Raw genomic sequence first — 26,662 nt, 5'->3', positions numbered from 1 at the left:
CTTCGATCGCCCGTGAACCAGACTGTGACAGCTAAAAGGCAAGAAGGCATCCACCCACCCAATGGCCTGCTAAACCCCACTTCCAAAAGTTCAGCTGGAGGCTCCCATTCCTCCCCAAGACATTTCCATAGCTGAGACAGGGACCCCAGGAATTCTGGCCCCCAAGGTGAGTTGACTAGTTTGTCTCAATGGCTGGACCGGCTCAGGAACAGACCAGAAGAGACCACCAGGGTACAGATGCCCACAGACCAGGGGCCAGAGTGCCCTGGCAGTGGGCACCAGAGAAAAGGTTTTGGGGAAGAGGGATGAGCCCCCTTGCTCCTGAAATAACCATACACCATGGCTATGAAGCATCCACTTAAACCTTTATTAGGGAAATAAAGAAAGAAGGAAAGTCAAGCTTGGAAGACAGAAGACTCCTCTGGGACCAAGAGTGGTTCCATTCCTGTGGCACCGAGGCCCAAACTGGGGGGTGTTCTGCTTGTCTCCAAAAGGAAGAGGGTGCCTTGTTTCCTTGATGGTCGGAGAACAGCCCAGTAAATGTGAATCCCATCTAGACAGGGAGGAGAATGAAGATGGTTATTACAGATGAAGTGAAGGATTTCAGGCAGGAGTCTGTCCCAGCCCTATCTGGAGATGCCAACATAGACTGAACCTGGGACCTCCTGCAAGGCAGACAAAACAGCACATCCTAGAATTGTGGAACTGTAAAGTTGGAAGGGACCCTGAGGGTCATCCAGTCCAACCCCCTGCAATGCAAGAACCACAGCTAAAGGATCCCTGACAGACAGCCATCCAACCACCAACCAACAAAGGAGATTTTAGCACCTTCTGAGTGCGTCCGTTCTACTGTCAAACGGCTCTTACTGTCAGAATGTTCGTCCTAATATTAGCCAGAATCTCCTTGTCATTTGAACCTGTCCTCCAGAGCAGCAGAAAACAAGCTTTCTCGCTCCTCATTGTGATTGAAGGCTGCCGAAAAGATATATTGGGCACTGGGCAATGACTTTAAAAAACAAAAAAAACTCCCAGGCCTTTGAACAGCTTTGATAATATTTAGATACCATTTTATCATTATTTAACGTCATTTATTTTTGTCTCAGCAGACTAATGGCAATTGGTTGGCTTGAGCTTTCGTACAGAGGTTGCCTGCTGGTGCCCAACATTTTTTTTAATGCTGAGTTGGATTTGAATAGTTGCTGGGAGGTTGGCGCACTTTGCTTTATTGTTGATTTGTTGTGTTTTTCAGTTATGTTTCATATGATCACTGCATGCCACCTCAAGAATGCATTGTTGACGAGGCGATCGATAAATGCAACTAACGGAAAACAAATATGGGCTGCAGGAACTGAAGCTTAGCACTCACCACTCTTCTGGGCGCCCCTTGAGAAAAGCAAACTGTCCGATGTGGTATCGTTGCTCCTCATACGCCTCCTTGACTGCCTCACATTCCTGATTCTGCTTCCTCCTCACTTCCTGCGGGACACTCAGAAGGGAAAAGGTGTGCCATGAGCTCCTGAGCCAGTCCTTCCCAAACCTTTTGGGGTTACCTGCCCCTTGGTTCCATAAACTCACCCCCCGTGCCCCCTACCCTATAAAAGCCATTGCTCAGAATAGCAGCCTGCACAATCCACCAAGGAAGATAATAACACCATAAGATTCAAAATAGTCACAATTAATTACAGGTTTATTCAAAATCAGATTATTCAGAACTCGGGTCCAGGAGCATTTCTGTCAAAGTATGACGTGACCCACCTGGAAGATTGGGTTCTGCTCTGAGAGGCACCGCTTGGACTCGTCCAAAATGTTCTGAGGGTCGCTGGAGTTAAACTTGAAGCAAGCCAGGCACTTCTGTTTCCTCTGGGCAGAGAAAGGGAAGGAAAGGGAACGAGGTCTATTTTCACAAGAGAGGCCCAAATAAGGTTTTGGTTTGCCCCCAAACTATAACAGGAGCAACACCCCAAAACGGCAAAGGCTGCTCTTGCAAGAATATCCCTGCAGCCTGCCTTCTGAAATGTGGCTCCATTTGTGCCCCTAGAAGGGGTTTACAATGCCTGCAAATTCCATCCAAAGAGGAGCAGCGATTTAAAAAATTCCACATAATGGTGAAGTGGGAGGCACAAAGCTTTGATTCACCCTGAATCAGGACCCGGATTCAGACTCAAAGCTAACAGGGCTGCGTCTTAAATCTGTCCAATCTGAATCCAGCTGGTTTTTTGAAGTGCTAAATCGGGATCCAAAATGAACCTTGTTGTACCGCTGGTATTTTATCTCCAGTAAAGTTAGCAAAAATGTATAAGAATTTGTCCAATGTATGCTGGAAGTATAAAGATAAAGTGGGTACATTTTATCATATGTGGTGGTCATGCAAAAAATTACAGTAACAGGTTTCTGGGAAATGATTTATAATGAATTGAAGAAAATGTTTAAGATAACTTTTGTTAAAAAAACCAGAGGTCTTTTTATTAGGAGTAACAGGTGAAGACATATCAAGAAATGTTAAAAGACTATTTATGTATGTACCTACAGCCGCCAGGATGCTACTTGCCCAGAAATGGAAACAAGAGGAAGTACCAACGAAGAAGGAATGAATAACTAAGATGATAGACTATGCTGAAATGGCAAAGATGACCGTGAAAATCTGGGACCAAGATGAAAAAAAGTTTACACAAGACTGGATTTAATTTATGGAATATAAATCTACTGTAAAGACTTCAAAACATTAGCAGGATTGATATAGCATCTATGAAGCAATGTGAATTGTGGTTATCAATGAATGAAAAACTAAGAATATGTAAGGTAACAAAGGGAAGAAATTGGAAAGGGGGGAGTCTAGGAGGGATGAATAAGTAATTAATTTGAATGTTAAATTGTTAAATTATTGAAAATTGAAAATAAAATATGGGAACAAAAACCAAAATGAACCTTGTGGTCAGTGTACTTGCATATTAAAAACACTGAACGTTCCTAAGAGCAGCTTGTGCCTCCTCAAATCCTTTTGCTTTGTGACTCTTGTTCTACTGGGGCTAGCCCAGCTTCCACCAACCTGGAACCCTCTAAAGGTTTTAAACTGCAACTCCCAGCCAGACCAGCATAACATAAGCATAAAAGGCCAGGGCCTTTTCAGCACTGGCCCCGACTTGGTGGAACACTCTGTCACAAGAGACTAGGACCCTGCAGGACTTGGCATCTTTCCGCAGGGCCTGCAAGACAGAGCTGTTCCGCCTGGCCTTTGGTTTGGACTCAGTCTGACCCTTATGTTTCACTCCCCTTACGGTCTTGATTTATCAGCTACTTTAAAATGAGGCTGCATTTTAAATTGCATTTAACCTGTATTTTAAATTGGGTTTTTCCCCCTACTCTTTTTCCCCTACTATGTTTTTACTGGGATTTTATTGGTGTAAGCCGCCCTGAGCCCGGCTCTGGCTGGGGGGGCAGGGTATAAATAAATTCTATTATTATTATTATTATTATTATTATTATTATTATTATTATTATTAATAATAATAACAACTCTACATTTCTATGATTCTATGAACAGTAACCGATGAACATACGGCAAGTCTACTGCATCTGGCCAGGGGCCCATGGAATCCAGTATCCTGTTCTCAGAGTGGCCAACCCAGTCCAACATCTCTCTCTCCTCCTGTGGCTTCAGCAACTGGTATTCAGAATCATGGCTAGTAGCCTTCAGGAGCTCTCTCCTCCTCCATGAATTTGCCTAATCCTCTTTTAAAGCCATCCAGTTTGGTGGCCGTCGCTGCCTCCTGTGGCATTGAGTTCCACAGTCTAACAATGCACTGTACAAATTAGTGAAGCTGACCAAAATCCCACATAACTTGCTCACTGTGGGGGGACCCTCATGAGGATCTGTGGATTCCTCCTCTGTAGGCTTACTGCCTCTTTGTTTATGATGTTTTAGACTTCGAATACATTTTAAAAGGAACAGAGAGTCCAGCTTGGCAATGGATAAATTAGCACCTTCCTGGCTCACCCCGCCTGGCTTGATCCGGCAGTTTTGAGTCCCCCGTTGCTGCTTCCGGCAGATGGTCTGCACAAGGTCAACTTCCAGCTGGACATAGGTTCCCCTTGGGAATTCCTGCAACCAAAGAAAGCCGAGCTCAATGTGGAAAAGAACGCCTTGCCAAACTAGGAGTTCCCCAGTGGCGAATCGCCTTGCGTGGGAGAGTGACAAGGGCGGTCAAAGGTCTGGAGGGACGGTGGAGAGACTTGGGGGTGTTTAAATGATGGATTCAAATGAGAAGAAAGGAGGTTCCTACTAAACATCAGGAAGAACTTGGACAGTAAGAGCTGTTCAACGGTGGAACAGTCTAGGTGGACTCTCCTTCCTTGGAGGGAGCCATTGGTTTGAGTCCTACCCTCCAGAGCAGGAGGAAGCAAGTTTGCTCTATCTTTCACGTGACGGCCCTTGAGCTATTTGAAGATGTCTCTCATATCTCCTCTCAGCCTCCTCTGTTCCAAGCTAAACATACCCAGATCCTTCAACTGTTCCTCATCAGGCTTGGTTTGCCTTGATCATGAACAATAAATACAGTGGACGCTCGGGTTGCGAACGTGATCCGTGCGGGATGCACGTTCGCAACCCGCAGCGTTCGCAACTCACAGTGGTGCGTCTGTGCATGCACGGGTTGCGATTCAGTGCTTCTGCGCATGCGCAATCTCCGAAATCCGGAAGTAACCTGTTCTGGTACTTCCAGGTTTTGGAGCATCCTTAACCTGAAAAAACGCGACCTGAAGCGTCTGTAACCCGAGGTATGACTGTAGAACATCAAAGAACACACAACCAGACTGAACATCTAAAAGGGACAATAATAATAACAGTAACAGCTCCAGTGCCCAAACAAAAACCCCTAAGCAATAACGCAGCCAATGAGTCTGATCAGCAGCCTCAGCTTTTGCAGCTGCAGTCCAGGTCCCACCCTCCCAGGCCAGGTGGGAAGAGGCCGGCCAAGGGGGAGCAAGCTTGTTTTCTGCTGCTCCAGAGGGGAGGACCCAAACCGATGAATCCGATGACAAGAAAGGAGATTCCGACTCAACAACAGGGAGAACTCTCTCATGGCAAAATAGAAAAATTCCTTCCACCTTAAAGACCAACTAAGTTAGTTCTTGGTATGAGCTTTCGTGTGCATGCACACTTCTTCAGATACACTGAAACAGAAGTTGCCAGATCCTTCTATATAGTGAGAAGGTGGGGAGGGGTATTACTCAGAAGGGTGGTGGGAATGGGAGATTGGCAGATAGCTGAGATGAGCCTGTTGACGACTCTTAACGACTGTAATAGGTCTTACAGGAAAAGGCAAGGGGTGAGAAGGTGAGAAATGGCTTAGTCATCATGACTAAGCCATTTTTCACCTTCTCACCCCTTGCCTTTTCCTGTAAGACCTATTGCAGTCGTTAAGAGTCGTGTATCTGAAGAAGTGTGCATGCACACGAAAGCTCATACCAAGAACTAACCTAGTTAGTCTTTAAGGTGCTACTGGAAGGAACTTTTCTATTTTGACTATGGCAGACCAACACGGCTACCTATCTGTCTCTCATGGCAAGAGCTGTTGGACAGCAGACTGGACCCCCTCAGAAGGTGGTGGACTCGCCTTCCTTGGAGGCTTCTAAGCAGAGGTCAGACGGCCGTCTGCCAGGACTTCTTCAGCTGTGATTCCTGCCTTGCAGCGGGTTGGGCTAAATGATCCTCAGGCGTCCCTTCCTTCTCTCCGATTCTAGAATCCTGTGATTCTGTAGTGATCAGTAGAACACTGATAATCTAGGAACCAGGGATACAATCCCAGATGTGCAGAAGGAGAAGCAGAGTCTTGGGACCCCATTAAGTCGAATGCACACCCGGCAACATTTATCCGAGGAAAACAGGGACACCCTCCAAAATTCTCTGATGAAAATAGGGGCATCCTATTCATAGCTGTCAACATTTCCCTTTTTAAAGGGAAATTCCCTTATTCTGATTAGGATTCCTCGCAAGGGAAAAGTTGACAGCTATGATCCTATTCCATACCCTCCAACACATCTCCAATGAAAATAGGAAAAGCAGGACATTCCAGAACTCAGAAACTGGGACAGCTTCTGTAAATCGGACTGTCGCTGGAAAACAAGGACGCTTGGAGGGTCTGCTAACGTCCTCAGCTTGTCCAACAAATTGGGAAGTTTATTCCCCGCCACTATTGCACACAGAGGGCGAGTTTTATTGAGTGTAGGGAGGTGGCCAGTCCGTGTTGCTTTGTTATATGGGGTGATGATCCTCCGCCTCCCCTCCAGCCCCACGCACGCTCCCCCCTCGCATGTCCCACTCACCGTCTCCGTGACATGGGTCACAGCTTGCTCCTTGAACGTCGCCTGCACGAGGTCCCTGCTGTGGAAGAAATCTAGCACCAGCTCCAGAGCCCTTTGCTGGAGGGGTGACTGGTTGGCATCTGCCAGGGCCAGGAGGCCCAAGCACAGCACTAGAAGCCCCTTCATCCCCTTGCCCGCGTCCCCAGTGGATCTGCTGCCCACACCCTGCCCTTGCGAACTCCCCTGCCGGTCTGTTGATCTTGGTCGGTCATTAACTTGTTCCCATGAGAGCTGTCCCAGACGCAGGCCCCCTCGCCTGCCCTCTGCCCTCTCCGGTGGCTGCTTGTTGGTTGATGCCCAGGAGATGAAAGGGAGGGGTGGGCAAAGGGCGCCCGTGCAGGAAAACAACAGGAGGAGAGGTCCCTTTGGCCACCCCTCCCAACCGGCTGCCAAAGATGCAGGGTGTTTTTCCCCAGGTCTGCTTTCTCTTTGGGGCTGGCACAGGAGACACAGGATCTCTCATTGATGCCAGTGGATCCCAACATGGGTGGTACCTGCTGCATAAGAAGATAAGAGCCTGCTGGATCAAGAAGAATATTTTTAGCAGGTGCCAGAAAGAGCACAGAGAATACAGAGGAGGCGCCTGGAGTTCCAAAGTGCAGGCACTACCGCACTAAAATGTTGAGTTCTTACAAATGGGTATTGCATGGCACCTGTAACAGTGCTGGTTCTGAAGATCAAAAGGGTCGAGTGCGTGTCTACAGGGTTAGGCAATTTTCCAGGTAAATTGGTCCCATGTTTTTAAGGGCTTTGTAGACTTATTGCCAGAGCCTAGGACTTGCCGATCAGAAGGTTGGCGGTTCGAATCCCCGCGATGGGCTGAGCTCCCGTTGCTTGGTCCCTACTCCTGCCAACCTAGCAGTTCGAAAGCACATCAAAGTGCACGTAGATAAATAGGTACCACTCTGGCGGGAAGGTAAACGGCGTTTCCATGCGCTGCTCTGGTTCGCCAGAAGCGGCTTAGTCATGCTGGCCACATGACCCGGAAGCTGTACGCTGGCTCCCTCAGCCAATAAAGCGAGATGTGCACCGCAACCCCAGAGCTGGCCACGACTGGACCTATTGCTCCAGGGGTCCTTTACCTTTAGACTTATTGCCACACCTTGATCCTGGCCCGGTAGCAAATCAGCAAACAATTTTCTGTTTTACAATTTAGAATATTCATTTAAACAACCTTATAATATCAATGACATCCTTTCTTCTCTTTCCACAGTTCATTTTGCATATCATAAATCCCTGCATATTTTACATAAACTAAACCATTCAGTATTCCATTATTACATCCATCAAAATGAATTTACACTGCTGAATTTATCCAGGTTGTTTTCCCTGAAACAGCTCTGAAAGGCAATATTGATATTAGAGATTTGGCCTTTCCCATTCCACCAGCCACTTTGTTGTGTCCCCCCCCCCCCCGCCCCAATTGATTTCAGTGTTTGATCTACAAAGTCCACAGCTTTCACTCCAGGAACACATAAGCAAACAGAAACGTCCCGAGCCTTGCAGTTTCCCAACGCCTGCTGGGGAGCCTCTTTCATGAACCTGGCATTTTGGAGGTCAAGTTGCCAGTGGCCAGTTTGGTCCCCTTCCTAGCCAGAGAAGCCAGGATGGCAGTGACAAAGCCCAAAGCAGGTTTGTTCTTATTTTAAAGTGGGGAATGGCCTCAATGATTCATGCACACTGGTATTTAGAATCCACAAGTTTTGCTGGCTATGTTCTATTAGAATGTTTGTGGAAAACATAAAAGGTTAGTACATTTTGTGCAAGAACAGCATGCGGGATCGGGCCAGTGGTCTATCCAGTCCAGTATCCTCTTTGGAACCAGAGTGGGAAACCCTAAAGCTGGTGGGATTACCCAGTGGGGTGATATCAAGCCGGGGCAGGGAGGGGAGTGGGGCTCTGGAGGTGTAAATACGGTAACTTCTTCTTCTTCTTCTTCTTTGGCAATCCCTTGTAGCTGAGTAAGATTGTCTTCCCTAAACAAGGTTTTAACAGTGAGTCCATAAGTGACAGTGGAGACCATTTCTGGATCCACACGTCCTTCCATAGTGGGGACATAGGTTTCCGAGCAGGAGTTGATCACGATGTGGATTTGCCAAGTGTGCCTTCCTCTTAATGCGTTTCTCCCTTTCGTCCTGAGTTTGAGCATCTTCAAAACCCATGACACTTTCGGTAAAGGCTGTTCTCCACTTGGAGCACTCACAGACCAGTATTTCCCAGTTGACAGTGTTTATACTACTTTTTTTAGATTTGCTTTGAGAGTATTTGAACCTCTTTTGTTGACCACCAGCATTACGCTTTCCATTTTTAAGTTCGGAATAGAGTAGTTGTTTTGGAAGACGACAATCAGGCATCCACACAACATGACCAGTCCAATGAAGTGGATGTTGAAGAATAATTGCTTCAACGCTGGTGATCTTGGCTACTTCCAGTACACTGGTATTAGTTCACCTGTCTTCCCAGGTGATGTTTAAAATTTTCCGGAGATGCCATTGATGGAATTTTGCTGAACTGATTGAACTAAACAGTTTTAATTGGATTTTGAATAAATATGCAATTATTTATTACCATTTCAAATGCTATTGTGTTGTTCTCCTCCTTAGTGGGTCGTGCAAACCACTGCTCTGAATGATGCTTTTTTAACTGGGGGTGAGTTTATGGAAGGGAGGTGCCAGTGTGCTCCCTGATTGTTTGGCAGCCACTGGAATTGACACATGAGAAAGGACAAATCCACACCACACATTCAAAGCACAGGATTTCCCCCAAAGAACTCTGGGAACTGTAGTTTCCCCTCTCAGAGAGATGCCATTCCCAGCATCCTTAGCAAACTGCAGCTCCCAGGATTCTTTAGCAGTCATGTGGTTTAACTGCCTCGCTGCGCTTCAAAGGGAAGGCGTTGGCTCGGCTCCTCCTCCTTTCTCGCCTTCCGATGCAGGCCTCATGCGCTTCCCGCAGAACTACTTCTCCCATGATGCCCTGAGCGGAAGAGCCTCTCGCGAGAGCTAAGCCGCGAAACCCGGCCGCCATCGCGAGATTCCCCTCCCACGCTTCTCGGGCAAACGGGACGGCGCCCCATTTCCTGCCTCTGCGCCCGGCGGGAACTCGCTCTCCCATGATGCCGCGCGGCGGGTTCCTTTCCGCCAATCTCCTTTCAGCGTCCGGGCGGGGTAAGGAGGGAGAAAGAGGAAGAAGGTCCGCGAGGAGAAGCAGGGAAGCGGAAGTGCGTGTATCGTGGAGGGCGAAAAGGGGCGGGGCTTGGGGGGAGAGAGCGAGCGGGCCTTTCCGGTTCCTTCATCCGGGTCCTTTCTGCTCTATTAAAATAAAAAATAATCTATATATACACCTAGATGTATATATAAGAGGCGGCGGGGAGAAGGGGGAGGAAGAAGGGAAAAGAAAAGACGAGGCCTCGCCCCTCCGCCGCGTGACGTCATCGCGTGAGGTCACCGGGCCCGGCGATGATGCGTCGGTGACGCGGGCCTCGCGTCCGCCACGGCCGGGGACCGTCACGGTGTTGCTATGGCAACACCGCCTGCTGGGTCAGGGGGTCACCGCGCGGCCTGGTGAGCAGGGCGGGGGGGGCAGGGAGAGGGCCGGGGGGGGCCGCCCGGGCGGTGGGGCGGTGGGGCGAGGGAAGGGCGGGCCGAGGGGGTGCAAGGCGCAGCCCCCGAAAGAGGGAGAGGCCTCGCGGTTGGGGGGGGCGCAGGGGAAGCCCCTCCGCGGGAGGAGGGAGGGGGGCCCTTCACCCCCCTCCCCACTCAGCCACCCCCTCAGAGGATCCTACGGGGGGTGTCTCCAAAGCCCCTCCCTCCCTCCTCCCTCTGCCCCCCCCGGGAGTGCTGCCCTCCCTCCTCCCCATGGCACCCCTATAGGGCGGTGTGGGCTCCCCTCTGCGTCCGCGGGCATTGAATGCATTTCTTCCTCCCACCCCCACCTCAACCCCCCTTCCCCAATTCCTCCCCAATTCCTGAAGTTTCCTCTGCACAAAAGGCTGGCTCCGGAGCAGATCGCCCTAGATTTCCCTAGCCAGGGTCGATGGGTGGGCCCTGGGGCACCTTTGGGTGGTGCCCCCTTCCCGCCTTATTCGTTCATGTTGAGCCAGCGTTGCCCCGGGGCTTCAGGGTTTAGGCTGAGGCTTCCCAGCCCTCCTCCTGGGCCTTGAGAGGGCAGGGGCCAAGGTGGGCTTGGGGGCCTTCCAAACTTGTGGAAATGATGGATGCAGTGGGTAAGAGGGAGACAGCGGCCTTTTTTATCTGAATGGGGAAACCTGGAAATGCCTGTAATTCAAAAAGGGCCTCTTTCTGTATGCATTCATATTCACCTGAACTTTGGCAGCTTTGTACCTGTAAAATGGGGGCTATTAGGTGCCCATTCGCACTTTTTCCATAGATGGACGTAGCCTCTGGTTGTCCCTGGAGTCAGGGCAGTTGTGGTAGAATTATAGGACAATCCTTTGCATGTCTACTGTGAATGAAGTTTAATCAAATTAAGTGGGAATTTCTCCTGGGTAAGTGTTTTAGCTGTTGAGTGCGAAAACCCCCCAACCTATTATTTCAAGATACAGGGTCCCAAGCTTCTAGATACAGCTTCTAGAGAACTGGAAATTTCAAAGGTTGATGTTCAGCACAATCCTGTGCTCGTTTACTTGGAGGTAAATTCCATGGTGTCCAGCAACTCAGCCTTCCTCGCTAAAGCATGCACAGCATTGCAGCCTTAAATGGCCAACTCCTTTCTTTTGACTCTTTTGATTCACCAACCCCAAATCAGAGCCAAGTTGAAAAATAGTTTAAAATTGACTTGCCAGGTCCCCTTTGAAATGTGATGCTGGTGATCAGTTTCTTCCAACCTGGCTAAGGCTGGTGCTGGAAAAACGAAGCAGGTAGTTACCAGAGTGGGGAAAAAAGCAAAGATTTCTCTCTAGCCCTTGAGCCTTGGCAGAAAGTTGCCCTTGCAGTTCAGTTGGAAAACGTGTGGATGGCAGAGGTCAAAAAGATATTTGCAGCCTCTGGGGACAAGTGAGGGAATTGCTGTTGTATTTCTGGGTCCGCTGCTAAAAATGGCTTGTTTTCTGCTCTGTGGGTTGTGCTGGGAAGGCTGCAGTGGGGCTGGCTGGCGGGTGGGGCTTTGGGGCTGCGTTGGAGGAGCTTGGGCTGTCAGGAGTGGAGCTTTGTTCACTGTCGGGCCAGTTCTCCAGTTTCTTTCCTGGATCCTTAACTGGCTTCTAGATTTTCCTTGAGTGCTTCTGGCCATGGCAGGAAGCGATTAACCTCAGCTTGATAAGGTTAACTGCTGCACAACTTTCGATTCCTTAAACATTTTGTACTAAGATGGGATTTGTCTTTCTAGTCCCCTCATTAATCAGTTCAGATTTCAAAGCTTTTGTCTGAAAGAGAGCACCTTTCCCAAGTGGAAGAAACCTTATGTGAAAGTTTTTGTAATTTGCTTATGGGCAAAAACTATCTTGGCCAGACACGTTCCTCTGGCTGTGGGAATGGGTCTGTGCCTTTGAATGGACATGGCAGAAGAACTGTGGAATGGCCGCAACAGCAGATCCTGCTTCCACCTGTCTTCCAGAGAAGGCAGTTTTGGAATGGGAACCTCCAGAGACTGTGAGGAGCAGCCTGAGAAGGAATGATGGGGCAGGCTCATTCTGTCTGCCAGGCTGGACCAAGAGAGAGTGGGGACTTGGGGTGGCATTGCTGGAGGCAATTCCTTCCTTTTCCCACCCCCTGCAGACTATCTTTTGTGCTGATTCCTGGTCCTTGGAACAAGGCATCCTCTCTCCCTTGGTCAGAGTGTTTCACTGTGTCCTTCACATTCTTCTTCAATTTCCTTTGCCAAAGCTCTTCCAGTTAACGTGTATCCACTTTCTCTGCTGTGACCCCATCTTGTTGAGCGACTCTGGGGGTGTTTGGTACAGCTGCCGTTCAGTGAGCAGGCTATTAAGTTTCAGTTTTGAAACCCAGGTTCACCACCTTGGAAGGTGGTGGACTTCCCTTCTTTGAGGTTTTAAAACAGAGTTTGGATGGCCATCTGCCAGGGATTTTTAGCTGCGATTCTGGTATTGTAGGAAGTTGGACTACGTGACCCTTTGGATCCTCTGCAATTCTATGATGCTGTGATTCCCCACTCAGCTCCAACATTTGCTTTGCTACCTTTGACTCTGCCTAAGCCACCATGTGAATGAAAAGTAACTTTCCTAAGGGCCAGGGACTTCTGTAGGAACCTTTTTGAAGAAAAAATAATCTTGACTTTCAGGGTGCTGGATTCTTTGTCCAAGATTCCAAGGCTGTGTTTTCTGGGTCAGATTCCGCAGTGTCCTGAGATCTTGGGATCAGGCAGTTAAAGCAAGGATTGAAAGACAGTGGATCAGAAGACAGCTGAGGCTATAGGGAAAGATGTGTCTGCAGAGGCTCAGGGAAAGAAGTCTTGCTGTGTCAGGAAGCCCCCAAGTGGGAAACGAAAGCAAGGATTCTCTTGTGGGCTAGTGCTTCACAGCCAAAGGTATTCTGTGGCATCCATGGGACTGCAGAAAGCTACCATTTCCAGCAGCAATTCAGTAGCCTTCAAGGATTTGTCTAATCCTCTTTTTAGTGGCCACCACTAAGTCTTCTGTCAGCAAATTCCACAAGTGAATTGTGCATCGTCCAAAGAAGTCCTTTCCGTTTCCTGTCTTAAATCCCTTACTCGTAATTTTCATTGAATTATCCTGTTATTTATTACACATATTATGCCTCTAAGGTTACAAATCCTTTTCAAGGTGTACAAGTAAAATAAAAACCACACAGTGTGGTTGCTATGAAGCAATGGCAAAGCATTTTTTTAAAAACCTCATCATTGGTGGCAGAATTCTCTGCAGCATTTGGGAGCAGAGGGTGTTACTTTGGCCTGCCTTCTCTGCCCTCTATCATTGCCTGAGGTAATCTGGGGGGGGGGTGTGAGATTCCCTCCCTCCACTTTCTTATAGAATCATAAATTTGTAGGCATGGAAACAACCCAAAGGGTTATCCAGTCCAACTTGCTGCAATGCATATTTTTTTTTACCATGCATAATTTTATAACCGTCCACCATATCCCTTCTTACTATTTTTTTAAATAGTGGACGGTCATCCCATATAAAAAAAAAAAAGTAGTGTACAGCCAGGAAACTCATCAGGAAAAGGCTTCTGCTCATTTGGGTTGTGGTTTCCTTCACCTTCCCTTTGTTTTTTGATACGGAGTGACCCAGACTCCTTAGCATACGGAACGCAGCAGCTATAGCATCATCTGTATTTCTGGGCAGGAACCGTAGAATTGCAGAGTTTGAAGGGACCCCCAAGGCCATCTAGTCCCTGACTCTGTCACCGTAGTCCTCAGCCTGTTATTTGGCACCTGCTGCTGCTTTCTTTCACATTCTCTATGGTCTTGCAGTTCACATGTCTCTCTCCCCAAGTGGTGTCTGTGTGTCTGCAAACAGAGAGGAGACCTGGCAGCCTTTTATTGGGCCGGCTTGTCTCCCAGAGGCTGCAAATGAGCTTATGAAATGTATATTCTTTCTTGAGTTTCTGTGTTCAGCATGCAGCAATGAACGTAAGAAGAGTCTCCTGGCCCCATGGCCCATCTAGTCCAGCTGCTGTTCTCACGGCGGCCGGCCAGAGCCCTAACGGTTGAATCTAGTGCTTTCAAAACAGCAAAAAAACAAGCCGTTAGCTTTGTACAGAGACTCAGAGAAATTGAACAAAGCTAGATGATTTGCAGGGGGCTTGGGTTACACTGGGCCTCAGCACCCTGTTTGCTTAACCTCTTCTCCTCTCGGTTGATGCAGGGCCTTTTGGAAAGAGCAGCAAAAATAAACCGCCAGAAGGATGGTCAGACTCGCAAGACGAATCCCGTTTGCCTTTCAGTTGCCAAGGAGAAACATGGTCTCCCCTCCCTGGATAACTGTCCTAGGAAATGCCTGCAAAGGGGGCTGCCCAGGTAGGGTGAGGGCAGGGGAAGTCTGAGCCGTGGGTCGGAGCTCTCTGGGGCAGCTGCTTCTTGCCTCCCGACGCCTTGCTTGGGGAAGGCTCCTCAGTCCCTGTGCCCTAATTGGCCCTCCAGCAGATGTCATTGGACTCCCATCAGCCCTGAACATTGACCATTCTGCCTGGGGCTGACGGGATGCCATCATCTTCTGGAGGGCGCCATGTTGGCTATCCCCGCCCTGTGCACTTTGATGGGCATAGCTTGGCTCCAATTGGATGCAGCCGTTTGATGGTGACTAGCGCTAGGCGTGTAGGGCTTCCTCCCACAGATGTAGTGGGGGTGTGGGGCCCCCCAATGCGAAGCACACACAACATACGCACAGAACCTAAGCAGAGCCTTCAGGATCAGGCCAATGCCCCACCCAGTCCAGCTTCGGTATGGCTCCTCCTCCTATAAGCTTTGATATTTTATCTTGCAACAGTACTTTACAACAGTCTTCCAAGGACAGACGTTAAGCCAACCAGCCTGTAATTCCCAGGATCCCCCTTAGATCCCTTTACAAAAGCCGTTGCCACAATGGATACTTTCCAGTCCTCAGGCATGGAGGCTGATCCGAGGGACAAGTGACATATTTTTTTGTTAGCAATTCCACATTTGAGTTATTTGAGGTGCTGCGTCTAATCTTTCTCCCCATCATGAACCTGCAGCGTTCCTGCTGGGTCCTCAGTGGCACAACACCTGCTTTAGGGAAGCTTTTAGTGTTTGATGTATTACTGTATTTTAATATTTGGTTGGAAGCCGCCCAGAGTGGCTGGGGAAGCCCGGCCAGATGGGCGGGGTATAAATAATAAATTATTATTTATTATATTATATTTGAATGCAGAAAGTCCCAGGTTCAGTCCTTGAAAGCATCTCCTGTCATTCCTGGCCATTGGCCATAAACATCCTGTCCTCACTGTGGCCCCCTAGACGCCTCAGTGGGAAACCAGGGAGCAGAGCATGAACCCCAGAGCCCTCTGGATTCATTGTTGCCGTCAACTTTTGAGGCGGGGCATAACCACCCTGGCCTTGCTGGTGGGGCTGATGGGAGTTGTAGTCCAGCCACATCTGGGGAGCATCTCGCTGCCCATCCCTTCTGGTCCGAGGCTGTGGCTTTGGTATAAGGCAGCTCCTGCCACTCCTGGGTTGGGCTTCCTGGCCTGAGGTGGCTTCCTCAGAGCAGGGCAAGCGCTGACCAGTCCATCTTGTCGCAGCAGGTGACGTCTGAGCCTGCCCTGGTCTGCGTCTCCCCGGAGGAGGTCCCGGAGAATCCGCAAGGAGTCGGCAGGTGTGGTGATGGAGAACTACGAGCTGGTCACTTCCCTGGGTAAGACGCCGCTGGCTTTGTTTGGGGGAGGCAGTTGCTTGCTAAAAGCTTTGTTGGCTTGCCTCTTGGGAGCCTCAGAAAGGCTTGGCTCCTCGTTGACACTGGCTCTGCTCTAGAGGGGCGAGCTCCCCTCACCAGACGATGCAGAACGAGGCAGAGAGACTACCGTGCAACTGCAGATAGCTAATACAGCGGTACCTCGGAAGTTGAACGGAATCCGTTCTGGAACTCCGTTTGACTTCTAAAACATTTGGAAACCGTGGCGTGGCTTCTGATTAGCCGCAGGAAGCTCCTGCAGCCAATTGGGAGCCGTGTAAGCTGCGTCGGACATTTGAGCTCCAAAGAACGTTCGCAAACCGGAAAATTCACTTCCGGGGTTGCGGTGTTCGGGAGCCAAAATGTTTGAGTCACAAGGCATTCGGGATCCAAGGTACGGCTGTATTGTGAGGGCCAGAGGGTCAGTCAGCCTCTTTCCTGCCAGTTGTTAGGTCTCCACTCCAGGCAGCAGAGCCCCCCCCCCCCCAGGTGAAGAGCCAGCACAGCTCCCACCTAGCTTGTGATGTTGGAGCCCAGCTCTGTGGTTTCAAGAGCATGTTTGGTGGCGGCTGGCAGAGTCTGCTCTGGTGCAGGAATCTCTTGGGGTTGCTTGACACAAGAAGAGTCCGCTGGCCCATCCAGCCCAGAATCCTGGTGGCCCCACCAGATGCCCGTCATGGGAACCTCGCAAGCAGAATCTGAGCACAACAGCCGCTCTCCCCCGTTCTTTGGCTTCTGGCAACTGGGACTGTGGAGGCAGACCAGAGCCACCATGGCTAATAGCCATTAATAGTCCTCTCCTCCATCAGCTTGCCATCCATTTGCCTCTGTGTGTAGATGTGATTCTGTGGTAGATATTTCCCCCGGAAAGAAACCCTCTGCCTTTAAGATTGTGTCCTGGGGTGGGGTGGGGTACAGAGGGGCCGCCTCTCCAACGCATCTGCATTCAAGGAGTGCTCCTTTCTCTGTCCCAGGTGTGGAAACCTGAGTCAGCCTTTTAAAAGCCACCGCAATGGAGCGTAATGGTGTTCCTCCCTCTCCAGGCTACCCGGTTCTCAAACCTGATCTCCTGTCTCGGATCGAGCGTGCTGGAGAGCAGTGCGTTGGTGATCAGCTGGACTCTAGCAGAGGGATTCCAACAGATCCCTGCCCAGGTGAGCCACTAAGCAGAGTGGGAGAATGGATCACCTTCATCATTCTTGTTGAATTAATTGAACTAAATTTGGTTTGGAATAGATGTGCAATTAATTGTTAACTGTTTCTGATTTTATTGAGTTATCATATTTCTTAGTGGGTCGTATTCAAAACTACTGTTCTGAATAATGCTTAGGAGAGGGTTGAGGGCTCTGGGGTTGAGTGTGTGGAACTAAGGGGGCTGAAACAGAGATAAAAGCCACAGAGGCCACAACCAGAGTTTCTGGAGGCCCTTGGCAGACAATGCCTGTGGTACCTTTTGGCTTCGGTCGCTCTGCAGGTGTGGCCCCTTCTTCTTCTTCCAAGTCTTCCTGTTGGCCAAGAAGGCAAGGGCAGGTTTTTCACAGACAGAGAGCACAGCAAAGCTAACCGCTTCTCCCCCTGTGCCAGGCTACCGGTTCTTCAAACCCGAGAGCTTATCCTGGATTGAACGGTGGGAAGAGCTTGGCGTCACGGATCGCCAGAAGCTGGAGGAAGGCAAGCTGTGCACAGGCTCCTGCCAAGGTGAGGAGCCATCCAGCAGAGGCTGTTGCCTATTGGTTGACTCCAGCAGCAGTTTTGGTTGCCAGGCCAATGGGGAGGCAGCCTGTGGCCCTTCAGATGATGCTGGACTTCAAGTCCCATAATCCCTGGCCAGGGACTCTGCTGGTGAAGGGGACTGATGGGAGCTGGGAGCCTGACAATATTTGGGAGAGCCACTTCTGTTCTAAAATAATAACTAATGAGGCACACATTTATTTACCATTCTCTGCAGCCACAGCAGGGGCTGTGATTTGTCAGCCGTTTGACCTCACCCCTGGAGGTGCACTCCATTGTCTCTTGAGACAGGCGGATAAGAACAACCCATTTATTCTTTAAAAAAAATGGTTTGCCCCCCTCCCAGCCCTGAATGGACAGGCTGGATGTTGTCTGGATTGTTGCCTGCATAAAAATATGGCATGTTGTGGACCTTTTCACTCCCCCAGCAGCCTTGCCCCAAACATTCATGGTATACCTCCTTATTCTTATTATTTAACTGGTTTCTTATTGTTTACATATATTTATAACATAGCAAGTATAGCAACAGAGGCCAGATAAAGGCAGAAAGAAATATCCAGAAGTAAACATATAGGAGCAAAGTTCCATACCAAAATAATAATAATAATAATAATAATAATAATAATAATAATAATAATAATAATAATTAATACCACCAGGTTTCAAGTAACACAAGTGGGCTTACATTATCCTGCACCTTATTACTTCAGTATATTGTAAAAACAGCCCATTAATTGATAAATACATTGCCTTGTCGATTAATTGATAAATACATTGCCTTGTCGATAAATACATTGCCTTGCCCTGTCTGGTTCTCACCATATGGTATATGTAAGCTTAACCATGCCTACCATATCCCAGACTGCTTTATACATTCTCTCATAGGAGTGGCCTTTGATGCTTTCTCCCGGAGAATTGGTGCCCAAAACGAAGCTCCTCCATTCTTCTGCAAAGGCCTCCTTGTGCTGTGTCCCTCTCGCCCCTTCTCGTGCTTCCTTTCCACCTCTTTTTCTCCCTTTCTCTCTTCCCGCCCCCTTCAGGAGCAGCCGGCCGCGGCAAGGCCATCAAGGAGGAGGAAGGGGGCCAGAAGGGCTTTGTGGCCAGCTTGGAGCGCTACCAGCTCTTCCCCGACAGCTCCCGAACGGGCCTTTTCCTGGCGCCCAACGCCGCCCAGCTGCGGGCGCAGCAGCCTCGTGTCAAGAAGGAGGAAGCGGCCTCGTGTGAGCCGGGCCTGTGCGGCCCCGGGCGCCCCTCTCAGGGCCTGGGCTCGGGCCCCTTCGCCTGCGTGGTTTGTGGGAAGTGCTTCCGCCAGAAGCAGGGCCTCATCACGCATGGGCGCATCCACACGGGCGAGAAGCCCTACCCCTGCCTGGAGTGCGGCAAGCGCTTCCGCCAGCGCCCCAACCTGCTGACGCACCAGCGGGTCCACACGGGCGAGCGGCCCTTCCCCTGCCTGCGCTGTGGCAAGCGCTTCAGCCAGAAGGCCAACCTGGCGGCCCACCAGCGCACCCACGCCGTCCAGGAGGGGCTGATCGCCCCGGAGCCCAAGACGCCCGTGCCGCGGGGCAGCCGCCAGACGGAGAAGCCCTTCCCCTGCAACGTCTGCGGGAAGAGCTTCAGCCAGCGGCCCAACCTCATCACCCACCAGCGGATCCACACGGGCGAGAAGCCTTTCGCCTGCACCGAGTGCGGGAAGCGCTTCAACCAGCGCGCCAACCTCATCACCCACCGCCGCATCCACTCGGGCGAGAGGCCCTTCCCCTGCGCCACCTGCGGCCGCCGCTTCAGCCAGAAGGGCAACCTTGCCGCCCACCAGCGCACCCACTCCCAGCAGAGGCCCCACGCCTGCTCCTGCTGCCCCAAGCGCTTCAAGGGAGAGTCGGCCCTGCGAGCGCACCAGAGGACCCACCGGCAGGTCCTGGGAGCTGACCCCCTGGCCGGAGCCCTCTTGGCGGTGGCTCCCGGCCTCCAGCAGCAGGCCCCGCTCCCCGGGGACCCCACCTCGGCCGCGCAGAGGGCCACGCCGGCCCCCCGCCAGGATCTGCCCGGGGACCCCACTCCGGGCGTCCATCGGGCTGCCCCCTCCGGGCAGCAGGCGCAGCAGCAGCAGCAACAACAGCAGCAGCAGCAGCCCCAGCAGCAGCAGCAACAGCACGGAGCCCCTCATGGGCCACAGTCTCTTCCCGCGGACCCTCCACCCGGTCCCCACTCAGCAGCGGGCCCCGCTGGACACCTCCAGGGTGTGGCCCCCGGCTCGGAGCAAGGGCCAAAGCTGAGCGCCCCACCGGCCGTGATGGACCCCCACGCCGAGATGCTCCACTGCCAGCGCCGGCTGAGCCTGCCGGCGCTGCCCACCTCCAGCGCCCATTCCGTGGTGCCCATGGGGCAGCCGCAGCCCATCACCACCAAGCCCAAGAGCCTGGTGGGGCCGCGGCTGGAGGCCCCCAGCGAAATGCTCCACTGCCTCTGCCACGCCAGCCGGGCCTCCCTGGTCATCCCTCACCCGCCGCACCTGGGGCAGCTCCAGGCAGGCGCCAGGGACGCTCCTGGCCGCGCCTGGTTGGGCATCCCGTGCCCGGCCCGCACCCTGCAGCTCCAGCAGGGGGCCCAGGGCCACCCCGCCGCCCCCAACCCGAGACTCTGCTCCATCCCGGACTCCCTGCGGTAGTTTCCTCCTCCCCAAAGACGGGCGCTGTGCAAGCACAGATTGGTGGGGGCTGGGCTTGGCCCTCCCCACAAAGGACCTTCCACACATAAACAGCCCTCGGCGGGGGGGGGGGCAGGGCGGTGGGGCTCATGCATGTATTGTGGACAGGAGAGCCCTCAGCCTGCACCGACCCCCCCAAATCTTGAGACACGTGCAAAACCCCCCTCTTTGCTCCTGCATCTCCTGGCACAGAAAAAGATCGAGATTTCTTGCAGCGCCACCAGACTTCTTCCCCCTAGAAGCTTGCGCCCGCGGGGGTGTCATTGTGCCAAGTGTATTTTCTTCATCCCTACAATCCCGCCCCCCCCACCATGTACCACACCCTCCTCCCCCCACCCCAGGAACCAGTGGAACTCTGCTCAACCGCCTCGTGCAGCACAGATGCGGCGGAAATCTGCCTCCCCCAGGGGAGGCGAACGGGGCCCTGCGAGCAGGCAGCGTCTCCTGACTGGCAGGCAGCAACGTTATAGGGTCTTCCTTTGAAAAGAGGACTCTGGAGAGGACCTGCTTTCTTCCCCTCCTTCCACATGCCTGCTGTCGCCTAGCAAATTCCACCTGGGATCTCTCGCCTTCGGGGTCCAGAGTGCCGGGTGCAGGAGGGGACAGTGTCCTACGTGTGAAACTGGGAGATGCCTTAGCTGCCGTGCGAGGCCAGCCAGAGTTGACCAGCACAAAAGAACCACAGGAACAGCCGCTGCTGGACTCTGCAGGCAACGGTCTACCTGGGGATCTTGCTGCCTACCAGATCCCGGGCTCATTTCTCTCGTTTGCCCTGTGCAACCGAGGATACCGAATGCAGGAGATTCGGGTGACGAGGAACATTATCAGTCTGCTGCAGGAGCAACACGGATGGTTGGATTTTCCGGGGGTGGGGAGGGGGCAAACTTGTGCCAAGAACCCTTGCCCATAATCTCCACGCTCCCCTGCTTCCTCACGGGCAGAGCAGACCCTTGGACGCCTCTCCTGCCCGTTGGCACTCTGCATGCTTTGCCTTTTCACGGAAAAGCGGGGCGGGTGGTTGAAGGAGGGAAGAAGCCCCTCCCCTCCAAAGACTAGCAGAGGGGGGGAGGAGGACTTCAGCATGCTTCAGAAGCGGCACGTTGCTACGGAGCGGTCTGGATCCTGGGCGCAAGCAGCAAAGTCCACTCTGCGAGGAGAGCTGGGCTTCCTTCGTCTTCAGCCTGTGGAGGGGGAGGCGGCGCTGGTGGGAAGCAGCCCCTCCACAAGGCCGTCCAGCGAGCTCTGGGCAGCTGTGAAGAGGAGAGGCGCCTGCCTTGTCCCCAAACCTGGGTGCAACCGGTGGCCTAGAAGCGTCCAAAGCTGCCTTCTCCAGGCCCTGGTGCCCTCCGGGTGTTTTGGAGCACAAATCCTGCAGCTGGTGGGAGTTGTGCTCCAAAACACCCCGAGGGCACCAGGCTGGGACCAAGGCCGGTCTGTAGCGTAGGCGTGGATGAGGTATGGAAGCGTTGACCAAAGAGGAGGAGGAGGGGAGGGATGTCCAGGGGTCCCTCCTCTCGGGAAGGCTGGGTTGTGGGGCAGGAGAAGCAGCCGAAGCACTTTACATGTGACCCCGTTAGGCCCCCTTGACCTCGGTTCTGCCTTCTGCCGCGTGGCCCCTCTGCAGAGACCGCGCTGGCCTGATGGGCTAGAGGGCTCTCTGCATTGGCTCAGGGGGCAGCCATGTCGGTGGGCTGCTTGTTCCTCCCCTGCTTTGCAGAGCAGGCCCCCAAACCTCCCCTCGGGATGCCACCCCTTAGAGAAAGGACCCCGGGCAACGAGAGGGGGAATCTGTGCCTTAAGCTCTCAGATCCTCGGCCCACTTTGTCAACCGGTCCTGGTTGGAGGGTGGCGTCGTGGTGGGAAGGGCGTTGACTGCACATAAAACTGGGCCGGGTGCTTTAGAAGCCGTGGGCAGGGCACACTTGGGGGGCAGAGGAGAGAGTTGTGGGATGCAAGAGGCACGAGAGCCCCAAAGGAGTCCAGGCTCCCACAGCGGGGAGAAGAAGGTGTGGAAACTGCGTGCCCCAGACAACGCTGGCTCTTCTTTCCTTGAGGGGCCGCAGGCTGTCGGGTCGTCTTGGCCAGACTGTGCCCAGTTGAGGCCCCGCAAGTGCTCCTGGATTCCCAGCTCCTGCCAGGCCCAGCAGGCAAAGGCTGGTTGAGATGCTGACTTGCCCAAAGGAAGAGAATCGGTGTGTGTCGGGGGGGGAGGCCCAGGTGGCTGGGGGGGAGGGCAAAGACCCCCCCCCCCGTGCCAGAAAAGTGCAAAATGCCCAAGGAGAAAGCGGGTGGAAAGAGAAGCGTGAGAGAGCCAGGATACATGCAACACAGCTGATAAAGTGATTGGATCCTCGTAAGGTGTCTGTATCTCGCCATCCCTCTGGCTATCAGCCGTTTTTGGGTGTGGCTTTGGCGGGGGGGGCAGTGCAAAGGGTTTACGTACTTATGGGTGCAAACAAAGGAGAAGCTCCCTGTGGCTGCAGTGCAAAGCCGGGGGACCCTGTGGCTGACGCTTCTCCTGTTACACGTTGCCCCCGACCCAGAGTGAGGCTGGAGAATTAATGTTTGATCCTTTAGTGTTTTGGGAATGGTTTGTTCCCACCTCTCAAGGACCCGCTCTGATGTCTCTGGTGGTGGGGGAAGTACCTAGAGTGCCAAGATGCAAGGGAGGGGTGCAGCCCTTGCCCCGACCTCTGCACTGTGCAGCTTCCTGGCTCTGAGTAAAAGTCACCCCTTCCCCAGGAGGCTGGAGAAAAACCTGGGTCAGCTCTGGCCACAGGAATGTCAAATGCCCCCCCTCCCTCCCAGGCTCCCTTCGCCAGGCTGGGCATTCGTTCCAGGCTAAGGCTACACTCCTAAACCACCTGAGCTGCTGTGGAGGGATCCTGACTGGAGAAGGTAGCTCTCCACTCTGCAGAGGGCCCCTTCTTGCGCAAGGGCTTTAGAGAAGGGTTTTAGAGATTGCCTTGCTGGCAATCCCAGGTCCAGGGCAGCCATGGGGAAAACAGATGCTCTGCTTGTGCCTGACGGATCTTTTGGGGCTGGTGACTTAAATGCAATGTGTGTGTTTCCTGGGAGAAGGCGTTGGGCGCCAACTCCTTTGGGGAGGAGGGAGCAAAAGAACAATTGATGTTATGGGCAGCCAAGAAAGCTCTTTTCGGTCCTTGTGTTTGTGTCCGGTTGTTTGGCCTTCACCTTGGTGTTCTGTGCTGTAGGGAGTGTTCTGGGGGGGAACACATTGGCGCAGACATGCTTGCTTGGCATTTCCCCGGTTGCATGCTGAAACCCAAGCGGGTTGTTCTGGCCAGGGCAGGTGGGCGTGAGGGGGCGGTGGCAGGGGGAGGCAGGAGCAGAGGGAGCTGGCTGCCGGTCTCTGGGGACAGGCCAGTGGTGTGCTGCCTATTCAGTCCAAGGATGCGGAAGGTGGGCTGTCTAGCCCCCTGCATCAGTGTGTCAGTGCACCTCTAGCCCATTTAGAACCAGACAAGATGGTACTTGGTTGTGACAGAGGCACCCTCCCCACTTCAAGTAGCCCTGGCATCCCTGGACCCTGGCACAGGCCACTTAAGAACTCGTGCTTCTTCCGTCTCCCTTCGGAGCCGCAGGTGGGGTGCCGGATAGGCTGGACTCTTGTGTGCCCCAGTGAAATTCTGTTGCGTTTGGGGGGCTGTGTTTGCGTCTTGTTTTACGGGGAGCTGTTCCCTCCCCGCCCTTCCTTGCCATGCATTTTTGCTTACCCCAGCTTGCTTGAGCCGCCTCTTGACGCTCTCTGTCCTGCAGACAAAACTTCCTGAAGTGCACTTGCCCTCTTGCTCATAGCCCAGATTAGGGAGGCAAAGGGGTGTTGGTGGGTCTTTCCTCGAGGCCTGGATGCTTGGACCTTGACGAGTTGTTTCTGGCTCCTTCTAACTTTGCATTTCTCCCCTCGCCATTGGCAATACCCAGTCTATTGTGTTTGTGTTGGGGGGGGGCTTAGTTCCTCGATTGATGCAAAGCTTATCAAGAAGACTTCTGTTGCAGGCTCTGGGTCACTGGCACCCCACCCCCCTTGGTTCCTTGCGACCCATAGTAGCTTAAGTGTTTCTTTCGCGGCTGCAGAGAGACCCCGACTCGCCGGGATCCCTGCTGCAGCCGCCAGCAGGATCTTAGCCCTCTTTCAACCTGGTTTTGCTTATAAGGAGCTTCGCCGACCAGGCAGCAGCCTTGGAGTGGCCTCGGCATTGCACGTCTTCAGCAAGTGTAACTGGAAGAGAAGGAGGGTTGTTGGATGGGTCGAAGTGGTCCTCGCTTCTTCCTGCCCTGCAGTTTGACAGACAGGATGAGATGAGCGATGGCTGGGCGTGTGGGATCCCTGGAAGAAAGAGTGTAAGACGGCCAGGTGGTTCTGAGCGCCCCCTGCTCCCAAGTCCAGCCGTGCTTCAGTTAGAACCTCCCTTTTTGGATCTGCCTCCATCGTACATTTTAAACTGGCTCAGAACCTGTTTAACTGCCATTGCACCTGAGTAGGAGACCCTCTGGGGTCTCAGTTCAGCTAGTTGTGGCAAAGACCCATTGAAAGCGATGGGACTCTCATCCTTCACGAAAACTAGGTGACTCCCCTCCCCCCCCCCCCGTTAAGGTAAAAAGTGTGTAAAGAAAATGCAGTTTATATTACAATGACATTAACATCTTATAAATGCAGTAATATAAATCCTTGATGGACCAAGCTATCTTTTGACAAAATCAGAATTCCTCATTGGCCACCTTGTTGAAAACATCGCAATGCACTGTGATAGAGCTTTGATTTCTGATTTGCAGTTGCTTAAAAGAGGAGAGCAAACTTGCATCGGTGTGCAAAACGTGTCCCAAATGCACTTTGGGAAGTGTCCCAGGGGAGGCCTTTGACATTTTAAGCCTTCTCAGGTGGAGGACACTGGAAATATTTGACTCGGGGAAGTTGATTTGTTGGGCATGTCATGGTGCTAGCAAACCAGAACTCCTTTGCATGTTGGAGCAAAATGTTTTGTGTTCTCCTTTATGTAGTTGCAAATCAGAAATCAGAGCCTATTGACCTGCGATGCTAGGTTTTTTAACAAAGCCATCAATGAAGGTGTTACGGAAACATTTGGCCCCTTAAGGATTTCCAGCAGAAGGTCTCTTTGTGATAATTTCCCCCCGCTGAAATAAAAATATATATATATTTTCTCTGTGTTATTTTAACTCAGTTTCCCCAGCCCCAGTTCAATCATGGCCAACTTGAGTTTGATCTGGACTGTTGCTTCTATGAAGACGAGGTTCCCTAAAATATAAACCTCTACAAAACCTCATTTCTCCAGGATTCCTGTGTGCAGGACCTCCCAGTGGCTTAAACCGGTTTCGAACAGGCTTAATTTGTGCATCGCCAATGTAAGCTCCTTGTAGCTTCTGTGCTTGTCTGTCGTTTTGTTCTGTGGCTTGGAGGGGTGACTAGGCAGAGGCAGAAAAGGCCGGAGAGGCTGGGAATCTTTGGGGAGCAGTGTGGGGAAGAACCACTTCCAGCCCCCCTCTGTGCTCTGGAGCGTGAAGCCAAAGCCTCGTGCCTGACACCCCCTGGCCCTGGACATTTGCAGTTTGGGCGCTGCAGGTGAACCCACAAAAATTAAGTAGGACCGAAGAACACCATTGCCTTGCAGGATCAGAACCGGGTCTCAGCACTCTGTCTCCAGTAGAGAGGCCAGCCAGCCAGCCAGGCTCCTGGGCATGATGGCAATGGTCCTTCTCTGTTGTCCGCTGCGTGTCTCTCCCCCCCCCCACCGGCCAAGGGGGCCCATCCTATATCGCCTCTGCACATGGAGGGTTCATTTAGCCTGTCCTGACCCCCCCCCATTAAGTTGCCTCCTTTCGATAAAGGACATCTACATTTGCAGCCATCGCAGCATCCCACAAGCGAATAGCCCCATCGTGTGCTGAAAATACTTTTTGTTCGTCCCGGACCCACTGCCGACCGCTTGCATTGGACTTGCTTGACCCATCCGGATTTCAGCTGGACATTTGGGGCTGGGAGATCCCTGAAACCCCCCCCCCAAATATAAATCATGACTCCCTCTGTAGCCTGGAGGAGGAAGGTTTTTATCTGGCAGTGTTGGGGTCCTCCAAGTTCTGGCCCAGGCAGGCAGCTGGCCGATGGAATGAGGTTGCAGTTGGGTGGGGGGCAGCCAGCCTGGAGAGGGAGATGGGGGGGACAAGCCAACAATAATTGGCTGGAAACATTTATGTGACATTGCCAGAAAGCCCCCTCCCTTGCCCCCCTTCCCCCTGCCTCCTCCATAAGTTGCCTCCTTTTACGACATGTTGATATCTTCATCCCCATTAACCCAGACATGCCCCTTAGGGCTATTCCAGATGTATTATTATAATAATTATTATGTTTTATTATTATTTTCTGAGCTATGTTTGTTTGCAATAAAGGCTTTCTTACAGTTGCTGGAGTGAGCGTCCTGCTTGTGTGCGAGACACTGGCAAGGTCTTGTGGGTAGAAGATGTACAACCCCAGAATTGTA

General features: G+C 52.1%; 2 protein-coding genes and 1 long non-coding RNA gene across 9 annotated transcripts in view; 2 read left to right on the top strand and 1 right to left on the bottom strand.

The window, feature by feature from the left end:
- LOC309515112 overlaps positions 1–26,662 on the top strand; it is a 136,074-nt gene that overhangs the window by 92,338 nt on the left and 17,074 nt on the right. The gene's annotated exons all lie outside the window — the stretch shown is intronic.
- On the bottom strand, positions 345–6,549 carry RARRES2 (retinoic acid receptor responder 2). Its single transcript, XM_082192671.1, has 5 exons — positions 6,322–6,549; positions 3,995–4,099; positions 1,756–1,860; positions 1,367–1,476; positions 345–553 (listed from the first exon to the last, which is right to left on the bottom strand). Coding segments are annotated over exons 1-5 (486 nt in total). The 5' UTR covers positions 6,487–6,549; the 3' UTR covers positions 345–552.
- Positions 9,602–26,584, top strand: LOC309514905 (uncharacterized protein). Of its 6 annotated transcripts, none has more exons than XM_082192377.1 (6): positions 9,602–9,923; positions 14,165–14,316; positions 15,561–15,670; positions 16,750–16,860; positions 17,291–17,404; positions 18,478–26,584. In XM_082192377.1, exons 3-6 carry the CDS (start codon positions 15,640–15,642, stop codon positions 20,103–20,105), a joined length of 1,884 nt encoding a protein of 627 aa, XP_082048503.1. In that variant the 5' UTR covers positions 9,602–9,923; positions 14,165–14,316; positions 15,561–15,639; the 3' UTR covers positions 20,106–26,584. The 6 variants fall into 6 exon arrangements, with proteins under 6 accessions (XP_082048503.1, XP_082048499.1, XP_082048501.1 ...); XM_082192373.1 differs by having other exon boundaries at positions 15,558–15,670; XM_082192375.1 differs by lacking the exon at positions 9,602–9,923 and adding an exon at positions 10,219–10,585 and having other exon boundaries at positions 15,558–15,670.

This window comes from Podarcis vaucheri, assembly GCF_965113315.1.
Source record: "Podarcis vaucheri genome assembly, chromosome: 12".
Taxonomy (NCBI): Eukaryota; Metazoa; Chordata; class Lepidosauria; order Squamata; family Lacertidae; genus Podarcis; species Podarcis vaucheri.
The sequence above is the reverse complement of the archived record's forward strand: the minus strand, read 5'-3'. Positions and strand labels throughout refer to the sequence as shown.

Excerpts from the sequence above, each read along its gene's own strand:
- RARRES2 (XM_082192671.1), bottom strand. The coding sequence starts at position 6,486 with ATGAAGGGGCTTCTAGTGCTGTGCTTGGGCCTCCTGGCCCTGGCAGAT. Across the intron at positions 4,100-6,321 it reads TGACCCATGTCACGGAGACG|GAATTCCCAAGGGGAACCTA; the intron begins GTGAGTGGGACA and ends CTTTGGTTGCAG. Across the intron at positions 1,861-3,994 it reads GCCGGATCAAGCCAGGCGGG|AGGAAACAGAAGTGCCTGGC; the intron begins GTGAGCCAGGAA and ends TTCTCTGCCCAG.
- LOC309514905 (XM_082192377.1), top strand. The coding sequence starts at position 15,640 with ATGGAGAACTACGAGCTGGTCACTTCCCTGG. Across the intron at positions 15,671-16,749 it reads CGAGCTGGTCACTTCCCTGG|GCTACCCGGTTCTCAAACCT; the intron begins GTAAGACGCCGC and ends CTCCCTCTCCAG. Across the intron at positions 16,861-17,290 it reads TCCAACAGATCCCTGCCCAG|GCTACCGGTTCTTCAAACCC; the intron begins GTGAGCCACTAA and ends CCCCTGTGCCAG.